General features: G+C 35.4%; 1 protein-coding gene across 1 annotated transcript in view; it reads left to right on the forward strand.

Annotated features, from left to right (window-relative positions):
- Positions 1-27,033, forward strand: part of ar (androgen receptor) — a 134,629-nt gene that overhangs the window by 33,871 nt on the left and 73,725 nt on the right. The window contains exons 2-3 of the mRNA XM_051660442.1: positions 808-959; positions 2,701-2,817. Of these exons, the coding sequence (XP_051516402.1) occupies positions 808-959; positions 2,701-2,817 (269 nt within the window). The remainder of the gene's footprint in view (positions 1-807; positions 960-2,700; positions 2,818-27,033) is intronic.

A 27,033-nucleotide genomic window follows, 5' to 3' on the forward strand; every position in this document is an offset into this window, starting at 1 on the left:
ATCATCAACACCCAACTGTGCATGTTTCTTGTCAGCCTTTGGAGGGATTCATTAAGAAAAACCAGGGTGACAATGACATTCACTGTAATTGTTTAAGGTTTTTTCTTTTACAGCGTTGGGTCTAAGCTCTCTACAGTCAAAATTTTTATTTTACTCTGTCCAAAGTGTGCTATTATAATGTCCTAAGTTTGACCAGCTCTGCTAGCCAGCCAAGATAAAATCAGAAATATGCACCTCTTCCAATCTCAGTCATTTCACTCACTTTGCCTTTATCAGTATGTGTGTGGTGATAGAATTGGGTACCATCATCAGAACAGAATAATGACACTGAATGACTCTCTTTAAAGAATCTGTCCATCATTCCTGCAAGAATAAAGCAGTTATTACCCTTCATTACAGACCTTGGCACTTGCATTATTATAATGTCACCTCTACACACACACATCAGCTCTCACTTATGCATTTTCACAGGGAATGTCACCTGTTATCACTAAGGGCTATATGTGAAAATGCCATTTCTAATTTAGCAACCACACATTGGGCAATGATGTAAAACTTCATCTGCAAGCCACTTTATTTTCATTTACATTCATTCATCAAAATGTAGAAACAATCACCCATTACACATATATTTTTGCGCTTGTGTGCTAGAGTTTTTTTGGACAACATAGTTGGAAAAACAGATCCCAGTTTTGCCGTGTATTTATGTATTTTCTGTTGATAAAATAGAGAACAGAACATTTATGTCAGTGTTACTTTGCCAGTGTTTTGTCATGCCATTAGTTCATGATGTGTTTTTATTTTTAGGTTTGATGGAGGAAGGAGTGACATTTTCCCAGTGGAGTTTTTCCTTCCACCACAAAGGACATGCCTAATCTGCTCTGATGAAGCATCTGGATGTCACTATGGAGCACTCACTTGTGGAAGCTGCAAAGTCTTCTTTAAAAGAGCTGCTGAGGGTAACATTTACACACCCATTATAACAAAATCAGGCTTTGGAGTGGATTACACCGTCTAAATATATTCACCATATGTGAGGACTGTATTCATTTTAATTGAAGATTTTAATTACAGCTACAGGTATAAACTATCATTAAGTCCACATTAAATCCCGCCATAGCCTTTTCATGAATTAATATACTTTTGACCATGTGTCCAGCACAGCTTTTATTGTTTTTAATTGTGTCTTTTAAAATAGCAAAAATTGGCACATTAAGCAGTATAAAGAAATTCAGGAATAAAGTTAAAGAGAGAGACAAAGGCAAAGACAGGGTGTAGGCTACACTTTGTGTAATGCTACACTTGGCAGGCTACAATGAAGTGCTAATTGTACAGAAATTAGGGACACATTATTTCCCTTATATGCACTCCAAAAGAAAGGCTTTTAGTGGAAATCTAACACCTACCAGCCAAGAATGTGCAAACTTGGCTGCTAGATAGGTCAAAGTTTGCCATAAAATATGAGCAATCAGTGTGGAACTCAAACACAAAGAATTATTTATTTTTATGTCCCTTAAAATGTTGCTTATAGATGTAATTAATATACAAATTGATGTGCACCTGATATTCAAAGTAGCACTGATACCTTTATTGTGCCTTTTTCCATGAGTATACAAGTGTGCAAAGTTTAATAATGCTTTGGCAATGTAAACCTATGTTCATCATACAGATACATCTGTGCAGTAAATTGCATTGAAATTGAGAGAATGACAGACAGTTCTGATGAACTGATGACCTTTTTGAGTTTAAACACCCACAGAGATTCTGGAAAAACACATTTATCAAATTTAAGAGGAGAGTTTAAAGGTCTTGCCCCACAGCCAACCATGAACAGTATAATCAAATACAGAAATATCACACTATTATACTTACTGTTCCAACAGTTGTTACTGGAGACAGAGAGAGAGAGTTAGGGAAAATATACTAAAAAGAAAAGTCGCCTTGGCGTCCTTATCATCCTGTCTGAGTAAGTGTGGAGAGATTTGTAAGGTTAGAGAGAGGCTTTTTAATATGCTTTAAAAGATTGCATGCAACATCTGTTTTCAGGTATTACGTTTGTTTGGCATTGTGATTTTCATGGTGTGCCATGCAGTATTTTGGTGAATATTTAAAGATATTTGTTCCATTTAATCATTTATTGCGTGTTAGATCTGATTGATACAGTATATGGTTGACTGAATTGCTTTGTTTTTGTGCTTAATTTACAGTATTGTTGATTGGGTATACCGTTGTTATATTTTTAGACCTTGTTGTAATTGTGCGTACTGCAGGAGTGACAGTGGACGTCTGTTACATCTCATTGTAATTTTGCATTAGACTTGACTGCAGTTGTGTGGGTTCCTTAAACAGTGGTTCTGTATGCCTGATTAGGACACACACACAAACGCGCACGCACGCACGCACACGCGCGCACACACGTGCACACACACTGCAGAGCCTCATTTCAAATCATTCTGCACATTTCATTTGGTTGTCCTAGGGTGCGCAGAGGAAGGGCTGTGACTATCAGAATGACTTTTCACATTAACAGCTCCTAATTGGAGCATTCTGTGTGTATGTTCTCCAGTTTTAGTCTAATCTACGTTTTATCACAGTGTAAATGGGATGCATCCAACTCTATCCTTGCTGGAGTTTGGCTTTGGCTGTCAACTGACTCAAAGTAAATGAAATCTTCTGAAAGCTGTCTCTTTCTTCTCATAGGGAAGCAGAAGTATCTCTGTGCTAGCAGGAATGACTGCACCATTGATAAACTGAGGAGGAAGAACTGTCCATCCTGTCGTCTGAAGAAGTGCTTTGAGGCAGGGATGACCCTGGGAGGTAAATTCCTGCGATGCAGTGTCAGATGTTCATGGTTAATTTATTTTATCTGGCCATATACATTGAAAAAAGTGGTAGCTTGCTGTTGTTACCTCAAGGATCTATTTCTGCTTGATCTAACCTATAAGAATTACTTGTATTGGTGTAACCTAATTTGACAGGTAGATTTAGTCAAAATGTTTTACTTGAAAAAACAAAAACAACAACAACAACAACAACAACAAAACAGGTAGTTTAGATGCCAAAACTATTCAGTAACCACTACACATTTTGTCAAAATTGAGTTAAAACTGAAATTGAGTCTTTTATATTATGATGTGTCCAGTGCCAGTCACATTTTACTCAATTAGGCTCAGATTCAGAGAACACACAGTGTGAAAACTTGATAATCCACATTTGGCTGGGCAGTCACTAAACTTTGAATCCATTTTTCTCTGGTTCAGTGTTGGTGTATTTACTGCGTTTTGAATTAATCAGTTTGTGGTTTAATTTACCTATGGTTAAATGGGTAGGGTTTTTAATTACCTATGGTGATTTTTAAATCTAGAGCAGATTTTTAACTCTGTATTGATGCTATGGGTGGGTAAAATATAGATTTTCTTATGCATTGCGATTTTCATTTAAATACCAAGATCGATCTTTTACTCTATGCACAGCCCTCCACTAAAATAAGAGGAAATCACTCCAACCAAATTCAGAGAAATTTGACTAAAATGTATATATTTGGAAACTGGCTGGCAAATGTTTAGATTTTATTCACCAGTGAATTAATTGTGTAGTATAGTTGTGGAGTATTCAGCAGCGAGATCCTTTCACTGCGTGTTGAGAGTAAAAGTTGTTCCGTGTAATGTGTGTCCAAAGACGAGATCCACGTGACCCATTTGTCATTGAATAATGTCTCTTTTAAATACCCTTTCTGTTCTCTACAATCAGTTGTTGATCAAAAACAACAAAAAATAAACATTTATTTCTAATCATGCATGGCACAGGTGAGATAAAGCACTAAGAGTCCTTTCTCATTAACATATGCTCATTTACAGATGCTCTTTATTGAAATGTCAGTTTTGTTAAAGAGACAGTACCGGGTTTGGCACTTGTTCAACAAATCAATGTAAATACCTGTAAATAGTACAAATTATGCAATTAAACAATAAACATGTTACAAAAAATAATATATGAAATATAATATCTTAGTTATTGATTGAATTCATGGATTTGTTCATTTTTAAAAAGCCAAAATGTGACCAAAATTATGAAAAACTAATAAAATATAATTAGTAAAATTAATATTTTCATAATGTATCTAGTTAGAAGGTCCCCTGTATAATTAACAGCATTAGCTGGGAGAGAATTTCTCTCATATGTAAGCAAAAGGGACATTATAACGAAAATATACACATATGAATCGCTATCGTATCGAATCAAATCGAGAGCTTGTGAATCAGAATCGAATCGGGAGAACTCTATCAATACCCAGCCCTAATGGATGCCAATTTTAGGCTGCAAACATTCTGTCTGGGGTATTTACCAAGAAAGAATTGCGCCAAAGTCCCTTTCAAGGCAAGTCAGTTCATTTGGCGGCCATCTAGGGAACGCTCCAAGGCAGCTATTTTCTATGGATACAAGTGGCACAAAAGTACAGCTCCTATCTACATGAAAGGGAAAACACAGAAATCTCCAAAACAGTCGGTTAAGATTTCAAAGATCAAAGAACATATTTCAAAACAGCAGTAAAATCTGACAACAATGACATAATAAATGTTTCTTTTCTTTTTATTTTTTTTTTCAGATGAAGCTAAAAAAAAAAAACCATTCAGGCTGGTCCAGCTAACGCGCATGCACGTTCTCAAGTTTACTGACTTTAATGTCTGTATCTTAAAGATGATTGGCTCTAAAGCAGGACTTCTTTTTCTACATCCACCATATTGGGTGTGAATATTTCTCCCATTAATTTTAATACAAGTGCTCTGTCTTGGGCTAAACAGTCTCTGACTGTGCCTGGAAAAAGCGGCATTTATTGCATGCGCAATCTGCACATGGCAAATTTAGTGCTTCACATGCCCACAAAATCTGTGCTTAATGCAAATTGCACAGTGCAATTCCGATCTTGCTGGTTTTGAGCGTTATATAGAATTGGATGCAGCAGACTACCACAGTCTAACACACTCTGCAGGGACTGTCCAGCATCACTTCACTACTGTGATCCAGACACCTGAATTATTATCAATAGAAAGATTTTCAGAATTTACACAAGATTTACACAAGCATCTCTTTGAAATAAAATTCAGTTTACTGTCTGCTTATCTCGGGCAGTAATAGCGCAATGTTTACTTCGTCAGGCAAATAGTACATAGTTTTGTAAATAAAGCACAATTATGAGCCTAATTTACATAGAAATGAGGCATGTTTGGAAAGGAATGACAACGACTTGATTGTCATATGAAAGAAATTCTCTCTTAGCCAATATTGTTAATTATACAGGGGACCATGTAACTAGGTACATTACGAAACTATTGATTTAAAAAAAAATTATCATATGATATTAGTCATTTTGGTCACATTTTAACTTTTTAAAAATGTACAAATTCCATGTATTCCATCAATATATATGATTTCTTGAAATTTCATATATACAGTACGGCGAGTCTTGAAAGTTTTGAAAATGCTTAATTTTTACAGTTATGTCCCTTGAAAATGCTTGATTTTTCATTAGGTCTAGTGTTAAAACAGATCAAAAAATTATTTCACATTTGAAATAGATACAGTGGTATGAAAAAGTATATGCCTGATCTCTTCTGTTTTTGTGTGTATCTCACATACATTTTTTCAAAAATTCAAACAAAATCTAACATAAAACAAAGGCAATCTGAGTAAACACAAAAGTTACAGTTTTTAAATTGTAATGTTATTTATTGAAGCAAAAAAGTTATCCAGTACCATCTAGGCCTGTGTGAAAAAGTATTTGCCCTTAGTTACTGAATCCCCAAATCTACGAAACTGCATTCCTAATGGGGTTAAGCTGGACTAGATACACCCAGGCCTGATTACTGCCAGCCTTGTTCAATCAAATCAACACCTAAATAGAACTTTTTCAGCAACATGAAGTTGGCTAAAAGTTCTCACTCAGTAGCACATTATGCCAAGGTTGAAAGAAATTCCAGAAATGATGAGGAAAAAGGTGATTGAAATACATCAGTCTGGGAAGGGTTAAAAAGTTCAAAGGCTCTGGAACTCCAAAGAATCACAGTGAGAGCCATTATCTCCAAATTGAGAAAACTGGCACAGCAGTGAACCTTCCCAGAAGTGGCCGACCTTCCTCCAAGAGCACAGCGGTGACATCCAGGAAGTCACAAAAATGCCAAAGGACAACATCCAAGGAGCTGTAGGCCTCTCCCGCATCAATAAAGGTTACTGTTCTTGACTCCACTTTCAGAAAGACACTGTCCAAAAATACCATCCATGGAAGAGTGGCAAGGCAAAAACCACTGCTAACCCAGAAGAACATTAAGGCTTGTCTGAATTTTGCCAAAACACACCTTGATGATCCTCAAGATCAGTTTTTCACATGGGTGATATAGGTGTTGGATAACTTTTTTGCTTCAATAATATATATATATATTTGAAAACTGTATTTTGTGTTTACTCAGGTTGCCTTTGTTTTATGTTATATCTCATTTGAAGCTCTAAAACAAGTTAGTATGAAAAATACACAAAAATAGAAGAAATCAGAAATACTTTTTCACAGCATGGTATTTTATGAGCGCATCTCCGCCGCTCCGCATCTTGCTTTGATGTTGCATGCACACAGAAGTACTGCATATAACACTCTAGTAGATTGGCAGTTTGGCACCAAATAAATTAGTATACCAGCATATCCTGCTTCCAGGGGTGTAGATCCCCCCCCCCCCCCCAAACAATCAAAACAATCAAGTACAACCCCCCAATATTTATACCATGATCAATGGAAACATGTAGATGCTTCACACTGCAACCCATATTCAAGCCAAATCTACGCCCTTGCCTACCAATCAACCAATGTGCCAGAAATAAAAATCAACATGCCAGGTTGCTGTTTCAATGACAGTTGGCTTGAAGAGATGACATAAAATATTTCTATGCTGAGGAGATCAAGAACAAGGAATTCATACAGTACTTCCAAGTATGCAAAAAGAGACATCGATGGATGTTTGCACTTAATCAGCCCTCATCAGCCATTCTGATGGTAAAAACTGAGACAAAGATTCCATTACAACTTTGCTTTGGGATAACTTTATAATAAATATGTAAAATTGCATGAATACTTATAAGTTGTAAGAAAGTTAACACATGCGATAAAATTAAATATGTTTAGTTTAGGGTTGCACAGTTAACTTAAAACAATTAGAAATTACGATATGGCTTTGTACGATTTTTTAACATCCCAAAAGGCTCCAATTTAGTTAAATAAATGTAGTCTGGATAGACAGACTACACACACCCTAAGCATGCGCAGGGCTCATGATAAAGTGTTTTCAACTGTCTCACAGTGGCTTGTAAACAGTGAATAGCCCACATGAACTACATCCATCTCGGAAGTGTTCTGAGTTTGGTTAGCTTTTAATCTGTGGTGTGTTTTACTTAAAATGCTATAAGATCACTTTAGTGTCATGTATTTCGAAACATTCTCGAAATGGGGCACAGAAAAGGAGGTGACATTTCACCAGATTGCGAATGAGGAGCATGTTAAAAACACTACGCAAGAAACACAAATGTCTTCAGTTTAACGTAAAAATTAAGACTCGAGAGTTTAACGGGACCAGTGCCATGTGATTGTAAATAAATTATGATAACAGATCAAAGAAAACTTCTTGGAACGCTACTTGTGAAAGGACCTTGTAAAGTAATCCCAGAAGGTGCTCTTTGGTTAGCTTTCAAACATATACTCTAGAAGAAAGTCCAAGGCACATCTTCCGATCCCAGAAAGCTAAAAAGCCTTTATTCAGATTGAATAAAGGCTCTTTAACTTTCTGGGACCGGAAGATGTGCCTTGGACTTTCTTCTAGAAATTATGATAACACTTTACAATAAGGCTCTATCAGTTAACATTAGTTAACATAAACTAACAATGAACATTATTTTTTCAACACTTTTTAAGCTTGGTTAATGTTACTGTCATGTTGTTTCCAGAAATTATGAGACAGGTTGTGGTCCGAACTAAAATTAGTTTAATGACTGTCACCACCAAAATTCAGCACACGTGTCATAGACTAAACTGGAACAAGAATAGCTGAAATCACTCATAATATTTCATATATTGTGTCGGGAAAAACAATCCCATTACAATCAATTTACTTCTGCTGGAGATGTGCATGTGTAGAGGTGAGATTCCACATGCATCTCTTATCTTGTCACTTAGCTTGTTTTGTTTCTTTTCCCAAAGCAGTCTTCTTTTAGCCTTTATTCAAATGGCTGGGGAAAAAAACATCACTTCTAGAATTTTAGCTTTTATTTGATGTGCAAAAACAACACACAAACATTCTGGAGTGTTATCTTCCAAAAAACAAACAAAAACAAAAAAAAATTTTTTTTGTATTTCTTTTAATTTTCCAAAAAGAAATGAATGGGTAACTATAGTAACTAGGATTTGTTTTCCCCCAACGGTATACCACGCCCCCTTAGTTACCTGAGGTTGCCGACTGTATGAATGTATTAATGCAAGACTTTAGTTGTAATCATATTAAGGATTTGAGTCTTAATGCTTTGAATGTAAAGGAACATTTGAAACTTTAATTTCTATAGAAATTAAATATCTGAAATCACATAGGATGTTTTTATCACTGCATTTTTGTCAAGTAATGTTTAGAACTGTGTAATATGTAAAACTTTGAGGTGCTGGAAAAAGATGATTTAGGTACCTTGAAAGTGCTGGAAAAGTGTTTAAATGTTACTCTTAAAGGGAGAGTTCACCCAAAAATGCACATTTTCTCATCATATACTCACCCTCATGCCATCCTAGATGTATATGACATTCTGCTGAAAACAAAGATTGTTTTTTTTTTTTTTTTTTTTTGCAAGTGAATGGTGGCAAAAACTTTGAAGGTCCAAAATCACATGAAGTCAGCATAAAAGTAATCCATAAGACTCCAGTGGTTAAATCCATATCTTTAGATGCGATATAATAAGTGTGGGTGAGAAACTGATAAATATTTATTTCCTTTTTTTTACTCTAAATCTCCACTTTCACATTCTTCTTCTTTTGTTTTTGGCATATCCCATTCTTTATGCATATCCTCACCTGCTGGGCAGGGAGGAGAATTTAAGAATTTATAGCAAAAAAATACTTAAATATTGATCTGTTTCTCACTCACACCTATCACATCGCTTCTAAAGATTTGGATTTAACCACTGGAGTTGTATGGATTACTTTTATGCTGCCTTTATATGATTTTTGGACCTTCAAAATTCTGGCCACCATTCACTTGCATTGTATGGACGTACAGAGCTGTTTCCAAAGTCTCAAAGACTCGAGTCCAAGTCAAGTCTGAGTAAAAATGCATGTCTGTGAGAAGTCCAAGTTCATTAAAATTTGGACTCGAGACTGATCTTGTGTACCCCAAATCTAGGTGGGGCTGCATTTCATAGTTCATGATTTTGAAAGAAAGAGATTAGATAGCTCTTTACTGCAGCTGTAGTGGAGATACTGTATTTGTGCATAAAGTGCCTGTGCGCATGTCTGTGATATACTGTAGCTTTATCTCTGTAAATTAGAAGACCGCTATCAAAGAAAGACAGGGAATGCATGTGGAGGTGTCTTCCAGTTCAATGAAAGGAACTTTATTTCTCAAGTGGTGCAGTCAGCTTTGCATCTCTATCCTTGGGCTTTCTCTCTAGGGCAAACACTGATGATTAATTATTGATGAATAATTAAGGGATTTATCCCTCTGGTCTGCATTAAGAGGTCTCCTTCCCTTATGGCCTTCCTGTCTCGGTCTCTTTCCAAAGGGCTTTGATAAATTAAATAAATGTAATGAGATTTGAAGTTATTAATGGATAGGATAAGATTTAAAAGTAATCAAAACATTGTTTATTGCATGCTGCTTTCATCTGTTCATTTACAGAGGATATATTCTACACAAATAGTACAGATGTTGTGGATCATTTCAGAGAGAGGAGGCAATTTCACTTCTCTCTAATTTCATTGACTTTTTCAGAGTGGCTTGGTAACTTTGTAGTTTGTTTAAGATGGTATACTGAAGGTAACTGGGTAATGAGTTCCAATCAGCTCAATTGTGATAACTGTCCTCTTTATTTCTCTGTCCTTCTCTCTCTCTCTCTCTCTCTCTCTTTCAATTTTTCTGTCTCATTCTTTGAATGTGGGAAATTAACTCTGAATCTATGCCTATCCATCTCAAACCCTAAATTATTAGATCAATTAAACTGTAATTAAAGAGTATTTCTTTAGTTCTGCTTGAGTGCAAATTATAACATTAAAATCAAAAATCTTTTTCTGCCTAGATGTTGATCAGGGCTTGGAATCACCCAGCATTGTGAAATCGGCATGTTAAACTATTACGCTGATTATTTTTCACTGTCTAAAATATATTTTTTTAAATGTTCTGAATCCTTGTCTGATTAAAGCAGATTTTTTTTTTCTCCATGTTAAAATACTTTCTCCTATCCAAATTATACATAAATGATTCGTAGGTTGATTTCACTGAAAAGTAGGGCTGCACAAAAATGGTGAAAATAATAATTTTGCTCAATTTTCATCACAATTATTAATCACAGTTATTCTCTCATTTGAGAACAGTTTATTTTTATTACAGGGCTGCACAAAAGAGTGTGTTGTTGTTTCTGGGTAATTGAGTTGACAACAGCTTTGTGTTTCTCCTTCCATACATGCTGAAATGCTCTCATCTATTCCTCAGTCCACAAAACCCCAGTGCCATGGGGTTATTTTATATTTCTTTAGAAACTTGTAATGGACAAAAATGTTTGGAATTACACAAATGTGCAACTAAAGTAAATCTGTAGCACTTTAAATATAACGCAATCAGCGGTTGTTAGTGACACGCACAAATCGAACCGAAGTCACATAATCATAGCACGAGATGGAATTAATGGATCAAGTACAGAACCGCTCTGAGACCACTGAAACACTGTATCAATAGCCTTGTGTGTTCCGATTATGTGTATATTGTACAAGACATACAATACTTGTCAAATTTTGCAGCTACGTTCAGAGTGTGCTCGAAAGTGAAACAGTGGCTGGTCAGTGGCAAACTTTTAAAGGAAGCGTTAAGGGTCAGTTCAGGTGAAAATAGACTTCGAAAGAGCCTGTGACTTAGTCTGTCATCTGCAGACAGTGTTTAAAGAAAATGAAGTCCTACTAAAAAGTGTAAACACTGTGGCTCTATGACACTTGTTTGAGTGGCACAGCCAACTGATACAGCAACACTGACTTAACCAATGGTGTGGGTTTGGGACGGTACTATCTGTTAGTTCGATCAATGGCAGATGAAAGGTGTATATGGAAAGCTGTTTGGGCACTGTTGGCTTGTATTTGTGAAATGTATACAGTTAAATGAGCTGAATGGCAATTCAACTGAAGTTGACCAATCAGGAAGTGACAAAAACCACAGGATGACAAAGTGGCTTGTTTGACCACGTACACCTTACAAATCCAACCCACAGTGCCTGTAGCTTTCAAGGATTACATGCAGGAATACAGATTATGCACTCACTGAGCACTTTATTAGGAACATACAGTATATGGTCCTAATAAAGTGCCCGATATGGTCTTCTGCTGTTGTAGCCTCTCCGCCTCAAGGTTCGACATATTATGCATTCAGAGATGCTGTTCTGCTCACTACAATTGTACAGAGTGGTTATCTGAGTTACTGTAGCCTTTCTGTCAGCTTGAACATTGGCCATTCTCCATTGACCTCTCTCTTCAACAAGGCATTTCCTTCCACAGAACTGCCACTCACTGGATGTTTTTGTTTAGGATCATTCTGAGTAAACTCTAGAGACTGTTGTGCATGAAACTCCAAGGAGATCAGCAGTTACAGAAATACTCAAACCAGCCGCCTGGCACCGACAATCATGCCACAGTCAAAATCACTGAGATCACATTTTTTCCCCATTTTGATGGTTGATGTGAACATTAACTGAAGCTCCTGACCGGTATCTGCATGATTTTATGCATTGCACTGCTGCCACGTGATTGGCTGATTAGATAATCACATGAATAAGTAGGTGTACAGGTGTTCCTAATAGAGTGCTTAGTGAGTGTACCTATACAGCAATTACATTTGTTTTATAAGCAATGAGAAAGTGTTACAATTGTACTGCATATCATACATACACTTTCTTGTTTGCTGTTAACCACGAAAAGCACACATGATCTCTGAAAACTATTCTCACTGTCCTAAACATTTTGGGAACATGGGCATGACAACATTGTGATGCTTTACAATTGTGCTTGCACTCCCAAGATATGGCTGCAACAAGGAAAGCAATCTCCTCCTCTGACTCCAGGTTTTCAAATGCTAAAAATATTGTGAAACTTCATGCAAATGTATTTGGGTCGTACAGCTGTGTTGTGTAGTACTGCTTGCTTCTTTTGCTTTTCAAGTAACTGACTAGTAACGTTTTCAAGGGCTCACAACTTCTTGATTGTCAGAACTTGCAATATGCACTGAAAAAAGTGCAAACATGCAATTGTTACCCCAAGGATCTACTGTACTTCTACTTGATCTAACCCATAAAAATTATTTTCGTTGATTCAGTATACTTTCTGCTGATTCAGGAAGATCTGAACTCCTCAACTGCCTCATGTTTATAATTGGGCAAATATCATCACCACATCATATCGAAGTAAATGGGAGATGTGTTGCTGTCTAAAGGCATTCAACCACTTAATTATAATACCACTACAATGCACAGCTGTCGCAATGGCACATGCAGCAAGCACAGAATCTTAAGCAGGTGCTATATCATAACACCATTAACACAGGCCCAGGATTTCTATTCAGACACCAAATATAGTCCTTTGCTTTGAGGACTAACTAACTACCACTAACATTGGGTCTCCTCTCTGTCCTGAACTTTAGTAGGACATATATTTTTGATATTTTAATGGACATATCAATGCAAATAAAGAAGATATCAATAAAGATTTCAGTAAAAATCTATTAAAAAACAATTAGCTTATCCATTTGCTTAAGATGTTTTGCCACATGCGAGTCTTCATCAGTGATTATGGATTGTGGACATTAAAATCCATTCAAATTAATGTTTTGAATTTGAATTTTTCACCTACCTTTATCTACTTCACTGAGGTTGATGACTTTACTAGGTGTACAGTGCTTGAAACAAATGCTTTGCATTGGCTTCATGGTTGGCTCTGTGTTTGTGTGCTGGGACTATAACAAGGTTAAACACAGAAAATGTTATAAGCAGATTCTTTTATTTGTCATTATGTTTAAAAATTAGCTTTTGATTTTAGCTAACAATGTATTTTTGCTATGCAAGCAGATGGGGTGACTTTATCATTATTGCATACATATGTAAATGTATTTTGCTAATCGTTATTAGATTTTCTAAGAGACAGGAGGTTCCTCTGTACGTGGAAAAGTTTAAAGGTATAGTTAACCCAAAATTGTAATGTTTTTTTAAGCACTATTTACTCAACTCCACCATCTTCTGTGAAACACAAAGGAGATGATGGGCAAAATGTCCAAGCTGCTCTTTTTCATACAAGGAAAGGGGATGGTAATTTATACAGCCAAGAACAACAAAGTACCATTAGTTCAAGTCTCTTGAAGCCATACATTAGCTTTACATGATGAATAGACCAAAATATACAGCCTGGTCTCATTAAATTTACATGACTATGGTAACATTTTTGAAAACTAGGGGTGTGACGAGATCTCGTGCCACGAGATCTCGTGATATTAAAACATGACGATATTTCTTGTTGAGGTGAAAAGCTGTCTCACGATATCACCATGACGGAATGTGAGGGTGAAATTAGCATAGAAGATGCCCCCGCCACATTTAAATAGTTTGTGTGGCAGCATTTTAGGTACCCGGTGGAAACAATAAAAGGCGACAGAGTGACAGACAAGACACGAACAAAGGCTGTGTCTCGTTTGGAAGGCTGCGTCCTCCGGAGGTTGCATTTATCGGCCGCATACTTCATTGAGGCTGTCTCGTTTCATTTTTTATGCAGCAGACAAATGCGACCTCTGGAGGACACAGCCTTCCAAACGAGACACAGCCAATATGTAAGCACTGTAAGAAATAGTGCCGTACATTGCGGCTAACACCAGCACTATGCAAAGACACCTACAGAACCACCGCAGCTCTCAACTAAAATCAACCAGGTCTGAGAGACTCATGTGAAATCATACAGGAGAGAAGCCAGTCAGTTGAGTTTGTGGCAAAACCTTTTACAGTGCTTGCATATTTTTCTATTTTTACTGCATATGATAATTCATACTCAGAAAGCAGAACTGAAGTGACATTCATTACAAGATGATTAGTTAAAACATTTCAAAATGCACCTGCATTGTTTTGCATTTTGTGACTTTCAGTCGAATAAAAGACTACTTTTCCAGTCATATACACAACCGGTCAAAAGTTTTGAAACACTTGCCTGAAATGTTTCTCATGATCTAAAAAAATAATTTGATCGGAAGGCGTATGCTTAAATGTTTGAAATTAGTTTTGTAGACAAAAATATAATTGTGCCACCATATTAATTTATTTCATTATAAAACTAAAATTTATTTTTAAAAAAAGTTTTTGAAATTGATGACTTCGACCAAATAATAAAGAAAAGCAGCCAATAAGTGCCCAACATAGATGGGAACTCCTTCAATACTGTTTAAAAAGCATCCCAGGGTGATACCTCAAGAAGTTGGTTGAGAAAATGTCAAGAGTACATGTCTGCAAATTCTAGGCAAAGGGTGAGTACTTTGAAGATGCTAAAATATAACACAGTTTTGATTTATTTTGGATAAAATGCTTAAAAATTATTAAACATAATTCCCATAGTTCCATTTATGTTATTCCATAGTTTTGATGACTTTACTATTATTCTAAAATGTGAAGAAAAAAATTATAATAAAGAATGAGTAAGTGTTTCAAAACTTTTGACCGGTAGTGTGTATAGTTTTAAAATATCGTCTCGTTCTCGTGAACCCAGTATCGTGTATCGTCTCGTCTCATGAGCTAAGTGTATCATCACACCCCTATTGCAAACCAAAATGATGTGCTTCATGACACGTTTGGCTGCAGTTTCCTAGTGAAATGTCCAGTGGGGGGCACCAAAATTGAGTGAAATTATGTTGTAATCAGACAAGGTTGTTAAGGTGAATATTAGATGGATGTTTTAATGAGTAAAACATACTCCGAACCAAAAACTTTAACCTAAACCTAACCAATAGTTTCTTAAAAGGTAAATGAGAGATGAACAAAACCTTACCGATAGTGTTTTAAAAGCAAATTTGACATAAAAAGCACATTTACTGTATGTAGCAAGCACGTCATTTCATGTCACTTCTGTGGCACATTCACTCCAAGTTTCCTTGGCTGGGCTTGAGCCTTGATCTCAGAGTCTAAAGTCCAACACTCTATCAAGTGAGCTACCACACAATGATTGTTTAAATGTAGGTGAGTTTGTAATACAAGCATTAAAATTTATAATTTTTTTAAAGTATGTGTTGGAGTCAAAGTGTTTCGTTATAATAAAATAGCAGGGTGTGAGTAATAGAGAGAAAAGTATGTGTTTTTAAAGTCATAAACAGCTGTAGTACCCATGATTTGTATGAAACTGAATGAAACACACAGCGCCTCTAGTGTACATTTCAAAAGGAAACTGCAGCAAAACTTAGAAAGCAGAATGTAAAACTCAGTTTTCAAAAATGTAGTTATAGTAACATTCATTCTGTGAGACTAGGTTGAAGTCGTTGCCACTGATAATCTTTCCCTCTACTGTAGCTCTCAAAACTCAACTGCCTAATATAAATCTGCCATCGAAAGTGACAAAAATGCCCAGATATTTAAAATGCCCTTGTAATGAATTCATGTTATCTATCATTTTAAATATTTCATAATATTCTTTTTCAGGCCTATCTAGTTATGGATTTAGTGCCTCCTCAGACACTGTGGTTATGTATAGCTTTCAGAGTTCTGTATTCAATGTCTCAGAGGCGAGTGTTATTTTAAGTGAGGCTAATATGAAGTGGTTTTTCATGAAAAAAAAAAAAAAATCAAATCAGCTCTGAAAACACAGAACATGAAGACAACGCTTTAGACAACCGGACAGATATTTAAAACATTTTGTAGTAGTATTGTGTTTTGTCTTGCACAAAATTGTTGTAATTAGAAAAATAACGGCCATACAGATTGAGAATTTAAATTAAATTAATTGATATAATTAAAGTATTTGACATAAAAGAATGACATGCTTTTGTTATTTTATATGGTTAGAAAAAACTGGTCTTATAAAGGTAAAAAAAAAAAAAAAATGCCTCTGAAAATAAATTCCAGGGAGCAGATATACACTTCTTGAAAGTATAAAGCTAGGGAATTGTCTAACATCTGTTTGTTTTTTTGTAATTTTAATTTCTTTATTTTTAAATTTTTATTTCATAATTTGGGGTTGAAATGACTATATGTTTTGTGAACTACTAAACAAATAGAACTTACCAAGAACTTGGGCATGTTTATGTGCATGGAACTATTGGCAGTTGCACCTTGACCTTGATAAATTACAAATAATTGAAATGATTTAACCAGAGCATACATTGATTTATTTGTTGTGAAGCCAGGGGTTTACTATAGAGGCTTGTTTATATATATAATTAACTTGAAATAGAAGTTGGAGGACTAATCAGAGAGGAACTTTTCCAAATGATTCCTGAGGTGTGCTGTATCATGAATTAATGCCCACTGCTTGACTGGTGACAATGACCTGCAATTATATTACCAAAATGTTCTCAGACAACTGATATAGCACAGCATTATGGCTAGGGTTGAGGGGGTAGTGGACTACATGTAATGGGATTACATATTTAAAATACAAAATCTTAGTAACTGTATTCCACTACAGTTACAATTTAAATCATTGGTAATTAGAATACAGTTACATTCAAAAAGTGTTTTGATTAGTGAAAAGATGACTTTGGATTTTATTGTCATATGTTCAATTTAATATTTAGTCTATTTAGTTGGAAAATATTTATCCATATAAATGATGTGTTCCAAAGTGCATTTGAACAGCGGTGAAACACTTTCTTATGAAGTGTTACATTCATACGAGCAGACAGAGAAGTACGTTTGGAGCAGCAGAAGTAGAAATAAACCTTGTGTTAATTGTCATGTGAATATTTAGCTTTATGCAAGGCTAAAATGCTATTTCTAGCCATTTTACCTGTTACCAGGCACAATCATATTTTTTATCAAGAAAATCCACATTAGATCATAATTTTTTTCTCTAGGAAGACCTTTGATATCAGGGCAAAAATCATATTCTTGATTCTTGAGTGTATTTTTAACATTGTATTTAGTCTTACTGTTCTTGCAGATTTGTTATAGTCAAAACAGGTGAAAAAAACCTACCAGAGCTGAAGAAATAATCCAAAGTATTTTTATTACGTTACTGACCTTGAGTAATCTAACGGAATACATTACAAATTACATTTTACAGCATGTATTCTGTAATCTGTAGTGGAATACATTTTAAAAGTAACTCACCCAACCAAGATTAGGCACACTGAAAATGTTTGCTCTGATTGTAGCAGAGATGGCATGGTGAGGGATCTAAATGAGGAGTAGCCATCCAGTTTGAATTGGACACGGAGACGGAGAGAGAGCATGTATTATTCTATAACCAGTCAAATCAGTAACAACTTCCATCAGCATCTAAATTACAGGAGTACAAGATGGAAAAGAGAGCATGAGAGAGACTATAAAGTTCGGCAGAAAATGTAAGAGATGTGAGGTATTTCCAAAGGAAATAAAAGAAAAAATGACAGTGACTAGGTAGGGGGAGGGGTATTAGGAGAGCTGTCTCTCTTTGAGTAGAGAAAAGAGAAGAGCCAAGAGAGAAAAAAGGCAGAAAGAGTGTTATCAGCACATTACAGAATTATGGCACTTTTGCCCCCCTAGACCCTCTATGGCAGCTAGGGGCCATATTAACAACATCTCAACACCTCTCAGACTATAGTCCCACTGACACACACACGCACTGTCACACAGTCCTCTGCTTCTCTGTAAGATTGTCAGGGGTCTGGGTGAAAATTGAATACATGGGGAAAAAGACAGTAAAATGCAGAGAGAAAGAGAGACAGTTAAGCAGATGGCATAGAGAGATGCTGTAATGCAGATTTCTGATTCATTACAGTAAGGTCAGAATTGTGGATTCGGGCTCAATGCTAACTCACAATCCTTATTTAAAATCTGGCACATGAAAGCATGTAAAGAGACTGCACACTCCATTAAACAGATAGCATTCTAGGCCTAGCTGCTACCTTGTTGTCAGAAGACCAAGGATGTGTCAGCCCAGCTCAGGCCACTTAAATAACATACTGTATATGTTGCAACCTTTAGGGCAACCTATAGACTGAATGCAGCAATCCAGGACCCAAAATCCATTTGTCCATGCTCATCTTCAAGGACTAATTTGTACAAAATAAGGCATATTTTTATTGAAGGCAATAAGTACATAAAAGTACCAAAAGTTTTCCTCCCAATGTCACAAATAACACTTGCTTTTTAAAATCTGTCCTCAACTGGTTGCGAAATTGTTCCTGTAGCTCAGCTGGCTGCTAGCAAATGCCAGAATCATGGGTTTGATTCAGGAAACACAGCCTGTTATAATGTATATATTGAATGCACTGTGAATCACTTTAGATAAAAGCAAATGCATAATGCATATACTGTATATAGTAGATATATATATATATATACAGTACACTCACTTAGCACTTTATTAGGAAACTTGTACACCTACTTATTCATGCGATTATTTGATCAGCCAATCATGTGGTAGCAGTGCAATGCATAAAATCATGTAGATACGGGTCAGGAGTTTCAGTTAATGTTCACATCAACCATCATAATGGGGAAAAAATGTGATCTCAGTGATTTCGTCCATGGCATGATTGTTGGTACCAGACGGGCTGGTTTGAGTATTTCTGTAAATTCAGTTCTTTAAAGTCAACAATGCTACCCACCTTTTTCCTGACTTCTCCATGGGCGGCGCCACTGTGGTGTCAGACTTCCTCTCGGATGCTCCACACTTCCTCTTAGTTGTTGTTATCAGCTAGACTAGCGTTAATGGTGATGGCGAGCAGCTAAGGGTCTGGATAATTATGTTGTTATAACAACTACAGGTGGCTTAAAAACTACTGTAAAATGAATGTCACAACAATAAGCCCCAACAAAAGCTGACAGTGCTGAAACATTTAGTCAAACCAGATGTAATAATCAGAGGTTGCTTTAAACTAATTCTCCGTCACTTGCCTATTTTTTAAAACATTGACAGACAATTCCAAATGATGTCCATCATTTTGGAAGATAACAAAGATGAAAAACATTTAAACCAAGCTCCTTGCTGTTTATCTCATGTCACGCTGTGAGTGTATGTGAATGAGGGAGAGACCAAGTTGTTGTTGGCAGAGTGTGTGAGAAGGCGGCACTTGTTAATACAGAAATAATGCCATAAATCGGAAGATTTTAAAATGGAACCTATGATGACCATACACCCTCTTTTCATGTCCTCTTTTTCGAACTTTAATAAAGCATCCGGTCGGATTTCTAGATTCCCTAAATGTCTGGGATTTGGCTGTTTTCATATTGAAGTGCACAACAAGAAACGCAATGAAATCTAGTCATCATATTTGGGGATTCTCTCACTCTGCGTGCTGTATGTCTGTGTCTCTCTCTCTCTCTTTCACAAACACACACATACAGGGCGCGTGCAGCAAGCGCTAGAGTCCAGTAACTTTACCATTCAAATGTGTGTGTGATTGTGTTCTCATTTATTCGGGATTGCCATCGAAACCTAATGTCCATACGCAGACATTAGTGAGAAAGTGATTTACGTTAAGTAAGCCCGTTTTTGACTGTTGTTAGTGATTTTTCAGTGCTTGGTAATGGGAAGAAGTTGTGAAGCGGAAGTCTATAGCATCCGCATTGGAAGAACGCACTAAGCATAATGGGTAATTTCGCTGCCTGTAAAAAAGGTGGATAAAAATAAATAAATAAAACATATATTTTCTTTAAACGTACATCAATACCAATATTCACTCTCACAAAATATTTCAAAATATTCAAAGAAAGGGTGTACAATGCTCTCAATTTTAATGTCACAAAAAAAAAAAAAAATTAAATCAATTTTGAATCAAAGTTTAAATCAATGTCTTTCTTAAATCTTGCAATCACCTGTTTAATGGGAAATTCTGTTGATAATAAAAATGTTTTTTTTATTTTGTTTATTGGTGACACAAGATTTTCATAAGATAACTTTTATTACATCTTTTATATGTGATACACCTTCCAATTTAACACTGAAATCAAAATTTGGTCTTGAAACTATATAATTTTTTATTTTATTTTTTATAATTCAATAAGTTCTAAGGGTACAGCATCAAATCCATTCACATAATCCTTGACAGATACTGGGAATGTTTACTTTTCTAAGAATTCTGTGTATGTACAGTAAATAAGTTTCCATTGCTAAAACTGTAATTAGTTGTGTCTCCAATAAAATGCCTTTTTAAAACCAGTTGTAAAAAAAAAAAAAAAAAAAAAAAAAAGATTTATTTATTTTTGTGTTTGTGATTATTGTTCCAAATAAAACATCTGTAAGGGGAAAACTTGTGCTTGTACATAATCATCCACGATAGCAATACATGTTTATGGAAATTAGATAACTTAATAAGGAGTCTGCTTTCATCAAATTTGCATTTAGACCAAAATGTATAAATGTAATTCCTCCAATTTCTGTAAAGATAAGATTTGTGATATAATACCATAACTTACCTTTTGAACAAATATAATTTTGAATACATTTGATTTTGAAGATAATATTGGATGATTCATAATCAAATACATTTAACCCACCTTCATTAAATGGATTACAGAGAGGTTTTTTTTTAATTATTATTATTATTCAAATAATGAGGCTTGTTTCTCCAAATGAAATTGTACATATTTTTATTGATCTGATTAATTACGGATTTTGAAACATCTATGACAATTGCAGTATAGATCAGTCTTCATAGCCCTTCTGACTTTGATAGTATTGCTTTCCCATTTACGGACAACTCCCTTAGTAACTAGGAGTTATTTTAAAAGAAAGATTTATTAATGAGGAATCATTTAAGCTTACTTTTTCTTCTGATTTGTACGTATTTGAATCCCCAAATAAGAGATCTGGTTCTTCATTTGTAAACCATAAATTAAGCATTTCTTAATATTTATGTGTAAACCATAAATTAAGCATTTCTTAATATTTATGTTTAAACCCAACACCAATGAAAACTAATGGAGACACTCAGGAGCAAGTTTTAATTTTTATTTATTTATTTATTTTAAAATATAGCTGTATCATCTGCTAATTTAACTGGACATTTAATTTCATGATCAAATAGCTGAATACCTTGAAATGTGTTTACTTTGGCATGATACAAGATACATGATTTGCATGACCAACAAAAATAATAGAGATATTGGGGAAAAAATAGATATTGGATCACCTTGCTTGACTCCTCTGCATATGTTAAACCTAGAGATGGTCCCAAAGGGTAATTTCATAGAGCTATTTCAATTATTTTATGGTGTTTGAATTCCACCAATACAATTATTATCAAAGCTAAGGAAGCCCAGAGTTTTTAGTAGAATTGTATGATGATCTATCAAATGCCTTATAGTAATCTATAAAATGATATAGATTTTGTCATTCATTAGAAATTTGCAGTCTATTAAATCTAAGATCAATCGAATATTATTACCTTCCTTATCGAATATTTTTACAGTACCTCCACTATTATCTTTGATGTATAAAACCTGATTGACAATTGTCTATAATTTTATCCAGTACTTAAAATCTTTCTGCAAATATCAAGGAAAGCAATTTGGTATAATTATTGATCAAAGTTCTCCAATTCTCATTAATTAAGTAAATCTTTTCCTGGCTTTGAAATTGGTGTAATTAATACCTGTGACACAAGAACTTGCAAGAAATTTGTTAGTCATGGTTTATTTTAATTATTTATATATGTACATGTTAATTATTAAGTTAGACACATTTTTACAGGTATAAATCTTTGATACAAGTATGTGTATACATGCCACAAAGTCAGTGGACATGCTGTATTTAAAAGTTTGGCAAAATCTTCTGGCTTTTTCCAGTGGACTTTTTTAATAATAGGATCAAATGGGCAGATTTGATTCTTATCAAGCTTAATTGGCAATATAAACTTAAGCGTACATTTCCAATGTATAATTAGACACTATACATACAAATACAAAACAAATTGAATGCTGAAGTTTAATATGCTTAAGTTTTAAGTTCAAAACTTTTATATTCTCTAGCTGCTGTTCTGTCTCTATCACGCACACGCTGGGTCTCTTGCACGTTTCGCTTTTGACACAGGTTCCGATGACAGGGACAGAGCATTTTTGGGCAACGCGAAGAGATAAGGCAGACTGCCTTTATCTCTCCCACACCTGGCTCACCACTTGCATGTGAAGTTCTCCGTACAGTAAATCCACTCCCGTGCGCATAATGAATATGTGTTCAGCGCTCAACACAATCAGTTTCTGTACTAGAATGTGCAGTCGAGTCGAGTGTGTACCTCTTGGAAATGTATACATGCCAATGTTCATTTTTTTTACACATTAAACAGTCAACTATTAATCGCAGAAATTAACGCGTAAAATTTTACAGCCCTAATAAATATATAGTCTGCATGTGCTGCGCACTTCACAGTGAATAAGTGCTCTGCTTTCAGTCATCTACACACACATTGCGCACATGATGCTCATGATGACTTGTTGTCATTGTATAAGCGGCTGGCTTCAGACATTCACTTTGAAGCGTGCTTCACATGCAGACTGTATATTTATTTAGATAAATCTCAGCCTTTGTTTTTTAATTATCACACTAGGATATGTTACAATTTTAATTTGATTTATTGTGCATTTATAAATTCATTTTATCCCAAATATGTCGAATTCTATGACATTTCGCATTTTATAGTTAATTCTGTTTTTGTGACTTTTTATGACTGCATAAATCCATCCATCATTCCATCCCTGTTTGATGTGTTCAGAAGCATACTTTGCAAGTCATTTGAATGTGTCTTTAGTTAGCAGATATCCATGCCAGCCCTTTGATTCTATTTTCAGACTCTAATGAAGGGATTCTTCCCAGAATGGTAGTGAATGTTTAAAATGTGGTGTGGAGTCAACTGACATCAATACTGTCATCTACTTCTTCAGTTGTCTGTCTGATTGCTCCACTCAGCTGATGTATTAGTGTTGTCAGAGGCTTATTCTCATGTAGTCTGACTTTTCAGGGTGCGAATTACACAATGACCTTTGGGGGGGATAGGGTGTTGTGCGAACACAACATTTGAAATGTTATGATTAATTGTATGAACAGCATTCATCAATGTTGTTTAGCTTTACATGGCAACTGGTGCCAGGGATAGCCTACCCTAAAAATAAATATTATGTACATGCTCAATTACTCCTCAGCTGACTGCCTTATGTACGTATTCTCCCTTTCTCTTGCTCATGTTGTCTTCAATGAAATGAAATCTGACACCAAAAAGGATGTCCTCTGGTATTTAGAGTACTTTTATTTTACTCTTTAACCCAATTTAACTCAATCTTCTCATGGATCAAACATAGTGCATTCATATGTATGGGGTTGTGTCTAACACTGGCATCAGAACATTTAAAAAAGAAGCAAGAATTGATGAGTAAACCTAATATTTTATAACATACCTTAATGAAATGGCATTTTAAACAAAACACTACACTTTTTCTCAGTATGTAAAAACTATAACAAAGTAAAACGTTTGCTTTCTACCAGCCAGTGGTGATCCTGACAGAAAACACACCTATTGTTGCTATAGTTATGAATGCAACTTCCATGTGTGTCTAATTGATGATAGATAAAAACATGAATTCTGATTAAAATTTTGTTGTTTACCTGTTTTTATATTTTAAAATGGAGTTTGCAGTGAAAATACACAAAATGTTTTATTTTGTGGTCACTTCTTTGTTAATTTTTATGACAATTTTCAGTGTTATAACCCCCCAATAATTTACACCATGTTGACTGACTTTCTCTTTCAGTATAAAGTCTGATCCACTCATTCTCTCCAAGAACTGCTCATGTAGACAGGAAGGAGCGGTCTAGCAGACATGTAAAGTGATCATGTGATCAACAGGTTGTTTGTTTTTTAAATTGATGTTAATCGGGGGTGATCTGAATTCAGAAAATAAAACTCAGAATTCAGTCAATGCTTTGAAAACCAAACATTGCCAACAAATGTTGCCAACTTTTTCAAACCCAGCAACCTGTTCCTCTTAAGTGCAAACTATAGTAGCCTGTGAAGTTGTAAACATGACTTTGTTTCTTGGTGAAGTGATAAAAGCCTTTGAACCCAGACATTGTGTAGAAGCCAGCCAATCAGCTTAGAACTGGTGATATCAGCCAGCTCTTGCCATTTGACTGTCAATGAAAGGTCTGTGGGTGTTCCGTCTAAGGCAAATACTATAAGAAGATAAACATTTGGTTATCTTTTTTAAATTCATTAACATGGCCTCCTGTTTAGACTAAGAGGGGAAATCCCTAAGAATGAATTGCACCCAGTAGAAGCACCATTTATTTGCATGCACCATCTGCACTTGCTTAGCATCTGATTCACTAAAGGAATTATACCGATCAGGCCACGGCACAAACGTGTCCACTAAATGGCTGCTGAATGCAATTTGCAAGGTGCAGTTACGATCTTGTGGGTCAGTTCTTAGTGCTATGCTGTGAAGGATGCAGCAGACCACCACGGTCTGGCACACTCTGCCAGAACTCACTCAACTACTGTGATCCAGACACCTGATACATCTCTTTAACATGCAGAAAATCAGTGTTGCTGCAAAGTTTTTAAAATCAAATTTAATACTTTTTAAGACCTTTTTCAAAACCTGAACAAATAAAAGTAATGGCGTATCCCCATAACAATACAAACCAACACAATCTCAAAATAAATCATGTATCACAGACTCTTAAACAGACAGGGGCACACATTCAGCATGGCTTTAACGTTGCTTATCAGTTAAACAGGATAGGCTATATGCAAGAATAAAAAATACTCAAGACAAGTTTTCCACATATATATCACATTAAAATTGGTTTATGTACCATTATATAAATAAATACAAATTAGTGGTCGACCTATATTGGATTGTGCTGATTTGATAATGTGTTGAGCCACTTAGTCTGCCAATATATATATTTTTTTAATTGGTAGCCTATAGTAAATGTTCTTAGTCTTTCCTTCCTGTGATAGGGAGGGCCAGACAGAGGCTACAAGAGTCCAAATTTAATTAAATTCCAGATGCACTTTATGGTGGGGGCGGGGGATAAAGGATATAAAATGTGCACTCCTACAATAATCTACAACATATTACAATATACACAATTAAAATTAAACATTGTCATATTTCATCAACACTACATCATCATCATTAACAGTTGATCTTTAGTGATAGCTTAATGATTGTGAACTGCTCTGCAACAGCAGAAAACACTCACAAGTCCCTGCGTGCTTGGAGAAAATGCAACAGTGCTGTGTTTTCACTTTGAAAGACACAGCGCATGCGTTTATTTAATTAAATAATATTCTTTTGAAATTTAATAATCACATTAGGTCATATCACGATTCCCAAATTTAAGACCTTTTTATGACCTTACATTTTGGAAAACTGAATTTAAGACATTTTAAGAATCCTGAAAATGCGCTTGACTACCGTGCATCTGGATATATGGCAAGTTATAATGCTGTTCTCGATTTTTGATTATTATTTGATGAATTACAGCTGCCATGATTTATATAAAATGTTCACGAATGTCTCTTTTGAATAAATTTCAGTTTACCGCCTGCTTTCCTCGGGTGGTAATAGTGCGTTGTTTTTTGCCCCATGTGCAAAGGTTTTGTAAATAAAGCATAACCTATAATAAGCAAGGAGGCGTGTTTGCACGGAAAGGAATGACAGTGAAATACTGTGCATCGCAATTGGCTCCCTAGCTCCCTATGTTGCAAATCAGCATATCGTGAACACGAATTCAGGCACTGGCAAGGGTGATCATCCACTGAACATTGGGACACTCATGACTCAGTCACCTGCGGCATTAAAAAAAGAGCTTGCGCACTAAAACAGCTGGTATTAATCCACAACATCACTGTATAAATGACACTGTTACGCATTTTCATTGTAGATATTCAAACGTACAGTATTATTATGAAAGATAAATGACATAAAGAAATAAAATGCATTAAGCAATAATGAGTGTATTTTTATTCTTCTTTTAACAACTCTAATATTTAAAGATTGTTTTCCTTTCAAGGTCATTATGGATGTAAGACATTACAAACAACATATCTTTTAACCTTGTGGGACCCCGTGTACACATGCGTGGACGTTGTATTTTGGCTTCACTATATGCAACACATTATTTAATTTAAACTGACTGATCTCACCTTTTTTCAGGGTACTCAGGGCTGTCAGTTAATGGTTAAACTTTCGACGGACAGCGTCATGTGACAAAACAACATGGTGCCGTTCACAGCAGAGTTTGTCTTTGGGAGAAATGCCATCAAAACTACATCTAGTAGGAGACCTAATAATGTTTTGACATTGAAACCTATTTCATACAAAAGATTAAAGTCTCTAGTTTCATCCAATATGCCCTGCTCACTGCTAAACACAATGTACACTAATGTGTACAATAGCACAAGGTTTTTATTAGAAATCCTATATTTACTGTGCAGTTTCAAATTGAGAAAAATTGCTTTCAGAGGCTTTATATGGAGTTAGGATAAAAATACTAAAGTGTTCTGACACCTGTGCAGACAGACAGCACACTGGAGGTTAAGTCATTCACTAAATAGGGAGCAAGAGAGCATCCGATAGCTTTCCTATGAGGGC

The sequence above is a fragment of the Myxocyprinus asiaticus genome, chromosome 3 (genome assembly GCF_019703515.2).
Source record: "Myxocyprinus asiaticus isolate MX2 ecotype Aquarium Trade chromosome 3, UBuf_Myxa_2, whole genome shotgun sequence".
In the NCBI taxonomy this organism is placed as follows: domain Eukaryota; kingdom Metazoa; phylum Chordata; class Actinopteri; order Cypriniformes; family Catostomidae; genus Myxocyprinus; species Myxocyprinus asiaticus.